Raw genomic sequence first — 13,050 nt, forward strand, 5'->3', positions numbered from 1 at the left:
CGAGGGCGTCGCCAGGCCCGGGACTCCGCCCACCCGCAGACCGACCTACCTCTGGGCCTCGCGGTCGTCCTTGGGGTTGTAGTTGGAGAGGCAGTCCAGGATGAAGATCTGGCCCCACTCCGTGCACTCGTTCAGGGCCGTGAGCAGCTTGTTGATGTTCTGGGGGTTGAGGTCCAGCAGGTTGCTGTTGGGGTGGGACTCGCTGATCTCAGAAAGGGCGGCCACGGCGTTGGCCACCACCTGGTGGTAGGAGAGAGAGGCAGCTCAGTGGCAGCACCTTCCTGTGGCTCAGCCAGGGTGCCCACCTCCAGTGCTGGTGGGATGTGAGCAGCGTTCCTGGGGGGCGTGTGACTACAACTCCCATCATCCCCTGCCGTGGCGGCCTTTGGGGGGTGGGTGGGAGTTGTGGTCAGCAACATCTAGGAGTCCCTGTCCACAGGGGACAGTGGACTTCTTGTCTTCCCTCCAGACACCAGTCTCAGACCTGCTCAGCTCAGGGCTGCCGAATTTGCCCCGCCTTCCCTCCTGCAGCCCCGCCCCCTTCCACAAGACTGGCCACGCCCCTTTCTGGCCGCTCCCATTCACTGGGTTCATGTAGGGCTAGATCACGTACATTGCAACAGCAATCAGGGAGCCATTTTAATTAATGAATGTATTTCATGTATAGCTAAGTAAACTGCTTTGGGGGCTTTCGGCTGAAAAGTGGATTATCAACATCTGTCGTCGTATATGACAGCAATTTGTAATTAATATATTCTTCTTCTTCTATCAGAGATATGATCACCGTGCCCCATTCATGCTAGCCTTGCCCCTAGTCTTGTTTCAGACGCCCCAAAGGGTTGCTTAGGCCTCTGTATTGAGCAGGCACCATTCAAATTAGAGCCACTGATGAGCAGAAAGAGCCAGGAGTAAGCCAGGCCCTCCTGGACGTCATGGCTTCATTTCAAACACCGCTCATGGCTACCGCTCAGATACCTTTTCCTTCTTTCCCCTGACAGGGCTGCAGCACTTTGGCCCTTCAGCCGTCGTGGGCCTACAACCCCTAGAGTCAAGAGTCAGGGATCATGGGCCCACGGCTCACAGCTCTATGCTAGAACAGCAGGTGGAAACTGTGGCCAGGAAAGCCTTTTACTCAGCTCCGTCTGGTGCACCAATTGCAGCCTAACCTCGACCAGCAGGCCCTGGCCACCGTGACTCCTGCCCTGGCCACCTCTCAGCTGGACTACTGCAATGCGCTCTGCCTGGGGCTGCCTTTGAAGATGACTCGGAAGCATCAGCTGGCCCCAAATGCCCGGCTGCTGATGAGTGGCAGAAAATATGATCATGCTTCACCTTTGCAGAGGTCACTGCATTGGTTGCCAGTTCGCTTCCGGGTCCAATTCAAGGTGCTGCTGATCACCTGGAAAAGCCTTCAGGGCTTGGCACCTGTGTACCTTCGGGCCTGCCTCTCCCCTCCAACTTCAACCTGCCTAGCTTTGACCTGTCTAGCAAAGGGAACAATTCATGCTGGCTACCACAGGACCACCTAATGGCGCAGTGGGAAATGACTTGACTAACAAGCAGAAGGTTGCCAGTTTGAATTCCCGCTGGTATGTTTCCCCGACATATTGGGTAGCAGCGATATAAGAAGATGCTGAAAGGCATCATCTCAGACTGCGCGGGAGGAGGCAAGGGTCAACCCCTCCTGTATTCTACCCAAGACAACCACAGGGCTCTGCGGGTGCCAGGAGTTGACACCGACCCGACGGCACACTTCACCACAAGACCAGCTCTCCTCCAGTAGATGAGGCTTTTCTGAGAAGAGCAACTACCTGCTTGCATGCAGAAGCTTTCAATTTCCCACCCTGGCAGCATCTCCAAGATGGGGCTGAGAGAGACTCCTGCCTGTAACCTTGGAGAAGCCGCTGCCAGTCTGTGCAGACAATACTGAGCTAGATGGACCAAGGGTCTGACTCCGTATATGGCAGCTCCCTAGGTTCCTAAAAGACTAGTATTTTCAGTATGACTACCCAGGAGAGCTTTCGTCTGGATGCCTGCCAATGAGACACACACACACTCAAGATGGAAATAAATTCCTTTTCTGGGAAAATGAAATATATCTTATCTCCTGGAACAGGAAAGATGTTCAATAGGACTACTCAGGAGTAATTTATTCTGGCTGCCAGCCAGTGAGATACCAACATTCAAGACAGAAAAAGAGAGAAGACCAAATAGAATAAATCCCCTGCCTGGGAAACAGGAAGAACCTCTTTTCATCTTTGGGAACAGGAGAGAGGTTCAAAATCCATGCAGGGACATTTTGTGCTTTGTGCCAGTTTTCTCAGCGGTGCTTTAAATAATCAGAATGCGAGTTCACAGTAATGACCACTGTGGAATATTCTCTTCTTTTCTTCCCCCTCCTATTGTTTTAGCTGAAAACTCACCCATTTTTTAAAAAAGCACTTCCAGCCCCCTCGCTTTTAGAACAGGCCGGGCTTTGCCGTTCCTGCCCAAAGGAAGCAAAATGGGGCCCCTGCTGTATCAAGAGAGCCGTCGGCAAAGGTGGATGGTATTGTCTCCACGCTTCTGGGGAAGGAATACCCCAGCTGGTCGCCGCGGGGGAAAGAGGCCCGGAACAATGAAGCCTTTCAAAGACCCGCCTTTGTTCCCCACGAAAAAGTAAAGGGCTGGAAGAGGCCCGCTGGGAGAGGGGAAAGATGAAGGGGGCGACTTTGACAGGGCAAGGGGAGGGCCACGCCATTACTGAGCCGATCCGTCAGTGGGGAATGATACGGGGTGGAGGCGTCCGGCTGCTGGTGCCATTGTGGTTACCTGAATGGTCACCGCGTGGGATGACTGTGTGGCAAGGGATGAGAGCCTCTGCTTTGCAGGCAGAAGGTTTCCAGGTTCAATCCCTGGCAGCATCTCTGGGCAGGGCTGGGAGAGACCCCTGAGCCTGATACCTTGGGTTAGCTGCTGCCAGCCAGTGTTGGCAGTCCTGAGCTGGCTGGACCAAGGGCCTGACTCTGTATAAGGCCCCATCCGATGTTCCTGTCTGTACCCAAACTAGACCCCCACCCCAAGCCCGCCATGCAGACTGTGGTCATGTGCTGCCCTCTTGTGGTCTGCCAGGGAAATCTGCCCGAGAAGCAGCCCGAAAAGTCAGGCTCGCTTTAAGCGCTGCGATTTTGCCGTGGGAAATGGGGGTCAGATTCTGGTCCGGATCCATAGCGGTGTCAGCTGAATAAGGCTCAGATCTGGTGGGTTTTCCTAGCAACAACGGAAGCTGCCTCCTACCGAGTCAGACCCTTGGTCCATCTAGCTCAGTATAGCCTACCCAGACTGGCAGCGGCTTCTCCAAAGTTGCAGGCAGGAATATCTCTCAGTCCTGCTATCTTGGAGATGCTGCCAGGGAGGGAATGTGGAACCTTCTGCATGCAAACAGGCAGGTGCTCTTCCCAGAGTGGCCCCATCCCTGGAGGGGAATCTCTTCCCATGCTCAAACAGGTAGTCTCCCATTCAAATGCAAACCAGGACAGACCCAGCTTAGCAAAGGGGATCATTCATGCTTGCTAGCACAAGACCAGCTCTGCTCTCACAGGAAGGAGCTTCAAAAATAAGCTTTCAGTGGCAAGGTAGATTCCTTCACTGAGCATGGGATTCACCGGATGACCTCTAGGGTGCCTTCCAATGCCCAAATCCTAGGATTCCAAGCTCTAGGCTCGCATCTCCCCTGTACCACAAGCCTCTAAGCCACCTTTGGCAAGTCCTTCTTTCTCAGTCCCTGTCTTCTAACATGGGGGCGATAACTCCGACCTACCCTACAGAGCTGCTCTAAGGATGCTGATGATGTAGACAGACTCTCTAAGATCGCGGCAAGAACATTAAGCCTACGCGTCACGAACAGCAAAACATCTGGGTTAAATGCTAAAAATCCTAACGCATTAAGCAGATTAAGGCAGGGTGGGAGGGAAAGGAAAAAAAGATAACTCAAAACAAACAAAAAAGAGCATGCCCAATCCTCAAACTTGGGTCCCCCGAGGCTGCTGGACTACAACTGCCATCGTCCCCTGTTGCCGGACCACAGCTCCCATCATCCCCAGCCACAACTGGCGAAGGCTGCTCTCTCAGTCCACGAGACCCCAAAGTCCTCCTTCATATATCTGGCCTGACGCGATGCAGAGCCTACGGAAAGGGCTTCTATCCCCGCTTGGCCAACCCTTCCCTCTCACCCTGTACCCCCCAAATGGTGCCGTGGCAGCCTCCGATGCCTCACAGGCAGCCCGGATCGTGGTTCGACTCAAAAAAAGAACACGAGCCGGGGCTCTCCTCCTGCTGGCTCACGACAAGAGACAGCTGCTGGGGCGAGAACACGCCGTCTCCAGGAAAGCATCAATATTCATGCGAGGCTGTCTGAGTGCAGCCGCCTTGGAGAGGTGCCCGGCTGGAGCCAGAAGGGCGTCTGCTTGCCGAGGGAGTAGGGAAGGGGAGAGGGCGGGGGAGACGCAGGGCCGGCGAGCACTTCCCCCCCCCGGAAAGCCACGCTGAACCAAGATGAACCTTTTGTTCTGCCGCTGGCGCCCAGGGCAGGGGGGTCCCGGCGTGCCAGGGGAAAAGCTCCTGCCTGGGACCTGGGAGAGTTGCTGCCAGTCAGTGTTGACAAGGCTGAGAGAGATGGATCACGGGTCTGACTCAGCAGAAGGCAGCTTCCTGTCAGCAGATGGGGCTGCAGGGGAAGCACATCTGTTTTGCCTCTAGAAGGGCACCCGCTTGCATCTCCCAGGGCTGGGAGAGACCCCTGCCTGAAACCTGGGAGAAGCCGCTGCCAGCCGGGGCGGACAACCCTGAGCTAGATGGACCAAGGGTCTGACTCGGTAGGCAGCAGCTGCCGAGGTCTCTATTCTGAGGCTCTACCTTCCGCCTCAAAGTTGGCTTCCGTGACCCCGGGGAAACAATTCTGGCCGCTAACCATCCGTTGCCCCCGAGGGCTGGATTGGAATCCATGGATTAAAATGGCAAGGAAACAGATTTAGGCTCGATATTAGGGAGACTTTCCTTAGGAACTGCTGGACAGTGGAACAGCCTGCCTCATGGCGGGGTGGGCTGCTCTTAGCTGGAAGTTTCCAAGCAGAGGCTGGATGGCCTAGAATTCAATGATTCTAGACATTTCCTGACAGCAACAGCCTGTCCTACGGTGGAGCTGTCTCCCTCGTGCCGTGGACAGTCCTCTTTGGCAGGAGGTTTCCAAACAAGAGGCCGGACGGGCATCTGACTCAGGGATGCTGCAGCAGTCTGCCGGACTGAGTGGGGGGTGGACTAGAGGATCTCGAGGGTCCCTTTCAATCTTCCTCCTCGCCAGCCAAGCCAGGGAGCAGCTGTTCTCGTCTGGCGATGGACGAATCTGCTCCCGAGTGGGGTCCCCGGGGCCAGAGAGGAGAGCGACACGCTCCCCAAATTCCCATTTTTCCTCCCTCCGATGCGGCCCTGAGCCATGTTGAAAGAGGAGAGCCGCTTCCGCCCACACATCCGATACGCCTGCAGGCGGCTGGAGCAATCGATCTGCCTGGTCCAGAAATAGCAGGAAGCCCGCACGAGGCGCCGGAGAAGGGGGGCGGTGGGTGGGGGGGGAAGGTGGCGGACACCACAGCCCATGACAGATGCTGCCCGGCATGGAATCCCCACCAGTCCCTGTGGACCCAGGTAGCGGCCAGATGCCAAGTCAGACCCTCTGGCCACCTAGCTCAGGACTGTCTACACTGACTGGCAGCAGCTCCCCAGCATTTCAGGGCGGGGTCTTTCCCAGCTGGAGACGCTGTCGCCAGGGATGGAACCTGGGACCTTTGGCACTCCAAGGAAACGCTCTTCCACTGATCCCTCCCTGGATGATTTCTGCCCTTCATTTACAGGAAGCCGCCTCCTCTTGAGTCCAACCCTTGGGTCCATCACTATCAGGACTGTCTACACTGACTGGTAGCGGCTCTTTCCGGTTGCAGGCAGGCGTCTCCCCCAGCCCTACTTGGCGATGCTGCTGGGGATTGAACCGGGCACCTTCTGCGTGCACAGCAGATGGTTTTCCACTGAGCTCCTGATGAACATGAGGTGCTGCTGCCTACTGAGTCAGACCCCTGCTCCATCAAGCTCACACACTGACTGGCAGCAGCTCTCCGATTCCAGGCAATCCTAGGGATCACACAGTTGGACAGTGCAGTGTCCCAGCTTTCAGCTGGGTGTGTGTGTGTGTGTCCCTTACCATGGGGTTGGAGTCGGCGATGAGGTCCCGCAGGGAGTCCAGGAAGCCCTGGTCCTCCACCATCTGGGCGTTGATGTCGTGCAGCTTGGCCACGCAGACGGCCGCCGTCTTGCGCACGTAGGGGTCCTCGTCCTTCAGGCACTTGCGGAGTGGCTCGCACAGGTACTCGGTGATTTTGTCCACCCGGATGCACCCCATGGTACGCACTGCCAGGGCGCGGATGAGAGGGTTGGGGTCCTCGCAGTCCTGTGGGAAGGGGGAGAGAAAGGACAGCGTATAGGGGCTCTGAAAACGACCACAGCCATAAACTGGCCGGAGGGCAACGCACTCCGTTCTCCATCTCCAGGTAGGGCTGGGAAGGTCTCCTGCCTGAAAACCCCGGAGATCCGCTGCCAGTCAGTGTAGGCACCACTGAGCTAGATGGCCCGAGGGTCTGACTCAGCAGGTAGCAGCTGAGCTTGCGATGTGAAATTTGCGGGTGGGCCTGTAGCTCACTGGAAGAACATCTGCTCTGAACCCAGAAGAATCCCAGATTCACTCCCTGGCAGCAACTCAAGGTAAGGCTGGGAGAGACTCCTGTCTGAAACCTTGGGAGAGCCGCTGCCAGTCAGTGCTGGCAACACTGAACTAGACACACCAAGGGCCTGACTCAACGTAGAGCAGCTTCCAATGTTCATACTCCTGTTCTATCTGCCTGCAATCCTGCCCTGCTCACAGCATCTCCTGCCCTCTAAAGAGAATGCTGCCTCCTTAGCAAGCCTTGACTGCTGAAATGCCAAGAAAGCGAGACAGGCGACACTGCAAAGGCCCTTTTTGAAGTTAAAAATAAATTCGGAGCGGCAGCTTCATCCTGGGATGACGCGAGACACCGATCTGCTGAGACTGGATCGGATGCCGGTTCTCAGACTTGCCCCCACTGCCCCGATGTTGTGGGACTACAAATCCCATCATCCCTCTCCAGCAGCTGCTGCTCTGTGTTTTCTTTTTAGGCCGTGACCCCTCTTGAGACAGGGAACAACCTTCAGCTGCTGCTGTGTGGACAGCTTCGAGAATTTTGTCATCGTTCCAAAAGAAACATGAAGAACAATTGCCGGCACTCCCATCCTTGGGTGCACATAGGACACGTGACTACAACTCCCATCACCCAGTCACAACAGCCTTCCACTATGGATGATGGGGTTTGTAGGCCAACAGCTGGGAACCCAAGTTTGCAAAACAACTGTCTCTACTGGGGTCCCAACAGAGAACAGGGGGTCCCACCCTTGGGAGTGCAGATGACGCAGGACTACAACTCTCATCGTCCACAGCCACAACAGCCTTCCACCATGGATGATGGGATTTGTAGTCCAACAACAGCTGAGGCCCCAAGGTTGAGGACCTCTGGACTAGAAGACATCCAGGGTCCCGTCCCACTCGAACACCCCACGATTCCATAGAGGACAGACTTGTACAAGTTACCTTCACAAAGCTGTTGACGGCCATGATGGCCATATCCGGCTGGCTTTTGGCGTAGTTCATCAGGTACAGGTAGACCAGCTTCTTCAGCTCCAAGTTATCTGTCTGCATGCAGTTCACCACATCCGGGAAAAGGGAGCTGGGCCAGAGAGGAGAGAGTGCAGAATGGAAGGACCATTCTGCAAAGCGCAATTCCGCCCCAGGACTGTCTGCTCTGACTGGCAGCAGCCTCCGAGAAGCCCTTCTCTCCTCTAGGCTGCATATGTGGGCCTTCCAACGCTCCTCCCACAGATCCCACCCTTACAACAGCTCTGCGAGGTAGTTTAGGATGACAGAGAGTGACTGATCCAAGGTGGCCCACTGAGTTGCATGACCAAACTGGGATCTGAACCCGGGCCTCCCTGGTCCTAGGCTGACACTCTAGCCAAATCGGAAACTGGATCTCCCTGGTCCTAGGCTGACACTCTAGCCACTGCACCTCGCTGGCTCCCAAAGAGCCTTTACTTGGCTTAGCAAAGGGGACAATTCATGCTTGCTACAAGAGCAGAGCGGGTTGCAGAGCCGGAGGGCGAGGCCTCACCTGACATCCTTCCCAACCGTCATGGCAGCAATGACTTTCTTCACCGCTTCCTTCCTCTTCTCTTTCTTCTCATTGTTGAGCTCGGCTTTGAGTTCAAAGATCTCCCCTGGAAAGAGACAGCAGGCCATCAGAGCAACATAGGAAGTGGCCCCACACTGAGTCAGACCATCGGTCCCTCTAGCTGAGGGTTGTCTACCCAGACTGGCAGCAGCTTCTCCGAGGTTGCAGGCAGGAGTCCCTCACAGCCCTTTCTCGGAGATGCTGCCAGGGAGGGAATTTAGGACCTTCTGCATTCAAGCAGGCAGGGGCTCTTCCACTGAGCTATGGCCCCTCTCCCTAAGGGGAGTATCTTACAGTGCTCATGTGTAGTCTCCCACTGAAATGCAAACCAGGGTAGACCCTGCTTAGCAAAAGGGACAATTCATGCTTGCTACCACAAGATCACAGGGTGCCCCCCTTCAATGTTTCAGGGAGCCTCCACAAACCAGGTCAGGATGTCCTAGTTTTGCATCCACCCCAACTTCCCCTACTGTCAACATTCAGTTTGCAAGCTCTTTGGGGCAGAGGCCTCCCCCCCGCAAGTCATGCAACTTTGCAAAGTGCCACCACATATGTGGCTGGGACTATCAGGGGAAACGCAGCCGAAAAACTTGTGTAAATCGAGCCCTGCTAACTGGGCAAAGAGACGCTCTTTAAAGCGGTGACTGTTCTCCGGTGATCAGGGGGAGAATGACAGTCCCCATTCCAACAGACGTTAGCCTACGACTCCCATCATCCCTGGCCGCGGTGGCTGAGGATGATGGGAATTGTAGGCCGAACACAGCTGGAGGGCCACGGTTGTGCAGCCCTGATCTCGAGGGAGCACAAGGCCACGAGATGAGACGAGACGAGACGAGATTCAGATCTGGCAGAAAAAAAGAGGCAGGCTGGGGAAAGGCCAGAGAAGAGATCAAGAAGCCACACCCTACATTCTATTGTGCTAAACAGAATATACCACACTGGGCTCCTTGGAGGGAGTGTGGGATAAAAATGTCATCATCATCATCTTCATCATAATATTGATAATAAAATCCAGCCATCCCAGGTCCTTGGGAAGGACTCGACGTCTGGATGAAACAAACCAGTCAATAGCACCTGCCGGATTGTGTAAACAATCACAATCAGAATCATAATATTAATAAACGGCAGGCAGATATGGTTCTCTCCAGGCCCAGGCAGAAAAGACGGCAGTGGAGCCGAGAACAAAAGGGACACCCAAAGTGAGAGCCTGGCAAGGTCGATTTGCTTCGAACAGCCTTCCAGATGTGTCGCTGCGAGAGCAGGTCGGCGAGAAAGCAGCCCGCCTGCTGAACCGACTCAGCGCTTCAGAGCCAGGCCACTGAGGACCGAGACTGGGTGCATGCTTGTGTGCCAACTGGCAGAGCCAGCAGGGGGCGGAGGGGCGGGCAGGAGCTTTGCTCAGATTGGATTGCTCATTCATCACAACCCAGCCGGCTGCCAGGAATCTGAATTACCCCCGAGCAGGAAGGGCAGGGCGGGGAACCAACAAAATGCAAATGCACCAATCCAGACCCACAACCCTCTGGGGGGAAAGGGACCCCCAGGGCTTGCACCAAGAGGCCATCGGGACCGCGAGGGGATGAGGAGCAATCGAGACCCCGGGAGCATGGCCAAAGGACAGGCCTCGCCCAGGCCCAGACTCGAGGCAAGGGCGCTGCCAGACAAGGGATGCTCTGAGTGGGAAGGGACCTCAGAGGTCATCTAGGCCAGCCCGCTGCTCAGGGCAGGAAGCCCCCCCGCGCCGTTCCCAGTCCGAGTCCCCGCCGAGGCTTAAGGCACACAAGCAGCTCACCTTTCTTATTGGTGGTGAAGTACTTGGAGTCGGTCATGATTCCGGCTGCTTTTCACCCCTGCAAAGAAGCAAATGTTACTCGCACCGGGTTGATCGAATGAGACGCACAGAGCGACTCCTGCCAAGGGCTTTGACACGACCGGACCAGCAAGCTCACTTTCGCGCTGTCTCAAGGGAGGAAGAGCTGGTCTCGAGGCAGCAGCTGCGAATTCTCCCATGTGCTAAGCAGGGCCTGCCCTGGTCTTGCATTTGGATGGGCCACTACGTGTGAGCACCTCTGCTGTGAGCTTAAGGGACGGGGTCACAGCTCAGAGTAGAGTATGTGTGTGCCCGGGCATGATCCCAGCTTCTATCCCTGGCAGCCTCTCCAGGGAGGGACAAGCAAGTTTTCTGCCTGTAGCCTTGGAGAACTGCTGCCAGCCGGTGTGGAAAATACTGAGAGAGATGGATCAGTAGAAGGAGCGTGGAGCTTAGGAACGCAGACTCCGATGTTTTCTAAAGATGAATTCCTGGCTGCACAGCAGTGCCCATGGTGGGACGGGCCCAAAAGATGATTCTGCATCTTCCACTTTGCCCTGGGCATGTGGCGACACGGGCGTGATATATTTCCACAGAGAAGAAGGATCGAAAGATTTGCACTAGATCTCCCCGTCCCCACGTCTGCCCCCAACAATTTCAGCACCATTTTCAGGAACCGGCATGGACCGCAGACGTTCAGCCCCTTCCTCCATTCTCAAAATGCTGGTCTGTTTGACAAAGGCCACACAGGAAGCTTCCGTCTAGCTCAGTGTTGTCAACTCTGACTGGCAGCAGCTCCCCAAGGAGGGGTCTTTCCCAGCCTTGCCTGGAGATGCTGCCAGGGTTTGAACCTGGGACCTTCTGCATGCCAAGCAGATGTTCTTCCCCTGGGCCAAGATCCATAGGAATATAGGAAGCTGCCTTCCACCGAGTCAAGCCATTGGTCCATCGATTGTCTACACTGACTGGCAGCAGTTCTCCAGGGTTTCAAACAGGAGCCTTTCCCAGCCCCAACTGGAGATGCTGCCAGGAACTGAACCCAGGACCTCAGAGGGCTCTGCCATTGAGCTATGGCCCCATCCCCGAAGGGGAATATCTTACAGTGCTCTTACACCCATCCAAATGCAAACCAGAGTGGGCCCTGATTAGCAAAGGGAGCCATGCATGCTCGCTAGCACAAGGCCGGCTCTCCTCCCCTCTGCGGCAGCCCAGAAAATCTAATCAGAGTGACGCAGAATCCGACTCCTTGCACTGATTAGAGGATGTTTATGCCCTTCTCCCTCGCATGAAAAAATAATAATTTCATTACCTTGATTGCTCAGAGGCATGAGACGCTACAGACGCTGATAAAATTAGAGCGCCCTAATTTAACCAGTGTCTCATCCAAGGCCTTGGCAGAGGCCTCCTGGGCTGGAAAATGAGATTCCAATAAGCAGGCCAGCACCCGCAGCCAAAGCTCAGAGCGAGGACCCTGCCCCCCCCAACTGGACGAGATTCCAGGGCCCTAAATGCTTCCCCTGCAAGCCAACAGGCACCGCTGACACGCTCCAGAACAGGGGTCCTCGAAATGGCGACGGCTGGGTCATAAACCCCACTAGGTACGTAAGAACATAGTAAGCTGCTGCCGACTGAGTCAGGCCCTTCGTTCATCTGGCTCAGGACTGTCTACACTGACTGGCAGCAGCTCTCCAAGGATTCAGAGAGAGGGGTCTTTCCAGCCCTACCCGGATACGCTCAATGGTCAAGCCCCTGCTTGGCGAGCAAAAGGTCCTGGGCTCTGTCCCCGGCAGCATCTCCACAAAAGGCTGGGAAAGACCCCTCTCTGAATCCTTGGAGAGCTGCTGCCAGTCAGAGTTGACAACTGTGAACTAGATGAAGTCAAATGGAATTGGGTCGAATTGGACCGAATCAGATTCAACTTTGGGTGAATCTGAGTTGTTTCGAGCGAATCGCCACTCTATGCAATACTTTCGAATCCAAATTGATTCACTGGGCACATCCCTAATGCAGAGCTTTTGTGGGGTTGGTGGGGGGCGGGGAAGCTACGTCAACTCCAAAACATGAAAAAGGGGAAAGGAAAGGAAAAAGGGTGAAAAAGGAAATTTAGACTTTGATACTGGCACATGGGAATCTGGCCTATTTCTCCAGGTATGCACGGGGCTAGAGTCCAAAAAGGTGCTGTATGCACTCCAAGATTGATTTTAAGAGCTCTGCGTTATTCCCCCACAGGCTCAAAGTGGTTTATCTTTTTAGCAAAAAAGATGATGAAGAAAGCCTCGTCAACTTCTCCATGACAGCATGAAACGCTAGTAAACCGCCACAGAAAACCCACAGGGAAAGGTCTTTCTTGAGACACTGGGGTTCCCAACTTCGGGTTTCCAGGTGTTGCTGGACTACAACTCCCATCAGCCCCAGCCACCATGGATCAGGGCAGCTGTAGTCCAGCAGCACCTGGGGAGCCGTGGTTGGGAACCCCTGCTTTAACATTTGATTTTGATGGGGTGGTGATGGGAGTTGTAGTCCAGCAACATCGGGGGAGCCAAGGTTGGGAACTCATGAGACCATCATGCCATGGCCATGCCTAGGAATGTAAAGCTCTTAAACCCCTGTTCTCTGCCTGTCTTACCACTCCTTCCCTGGACCTCCAGCTCGAAGCTAATCCCCCAGGCCATCTCAAGCCCCCTCCCCCTAATGGCCTACCCACCCTCCCTTGGACCTCCAGCTTGAAGCTAATCCCCCAGGCCATCTCAAGCCCCCTCCCCTATTTGCCTCTCCACCCACCTCTGGACCCCCAGGTTGAAGCTAGACCCCCCAGTCCATCCCCAGCCCCCTTCCCCTAATGGCCTACCCACCCTCCCTTGGACCCCCAAGCTGCACCTACCTCTCAAGCCCCCTCCCCTATTTATCTTTCCACCC

General features: G+C 55.3%; 1 protein-coding gene across 3 annotated transcripts in view; it reads right to left on the minus strand.

The window, feature by feature from the left end:
* Nucleotides 1–13,050, minus strand: part of LOC128336024 (AP-1 complex subunit beta-1-like) — a 50,488-nt gene that overhangs the window by 25,510 nt on the left and 11,928 nt on the right. For all 3 annotated transcript variants that reach the window (XM_053275112.1, XM_053275111.1, XM_053275110.1), the window contains 5 exons: nucleotides 10,117–10,174; nucleotides 8,265–8,370; nucleotides 7,688–7,823; nucleotides 6,230–6,475; nucleotides 50–240 (listed from right to left, as the gene is read on the minus strand). In XM_053275112.1, the coding sequence (XP_053131087.1) occupies nucleotides 50–240; nucleotides 6,230–6,475; nucleotides 7,688–7,823; nucleotides 8,265–8,370; nucleotides 10,117–10,153 (716 nt within the window). In that variant the 5' untranslated portion in view covers nucleotides 10,154–10,174. The remainder of the gene's footprint in view (nucleotides 1–49; nucleotides 241–6,229; nucleotides 6,476–7,687; nucleotides 7,824–8,264; nucleotides 8,371–10,116; nucleotides 10,175–13,050) is intronic.

Source organism: Hemicordylus capensis, chromosome 12, assembly GCF_027244095.1.
Source record: "Hemicordylus capensis ecotype Gifberg chromosome 12, rHemCap1.1.pri, whole genome shotgun sequence".
In the NCBI taxonomy this organism is placed as follows: Eukaryota; Metazoa; Chordata; class Lepidosauria; order Squamata; family Cordylidae; genus Hemicordylus; species Hemicordylus capensis.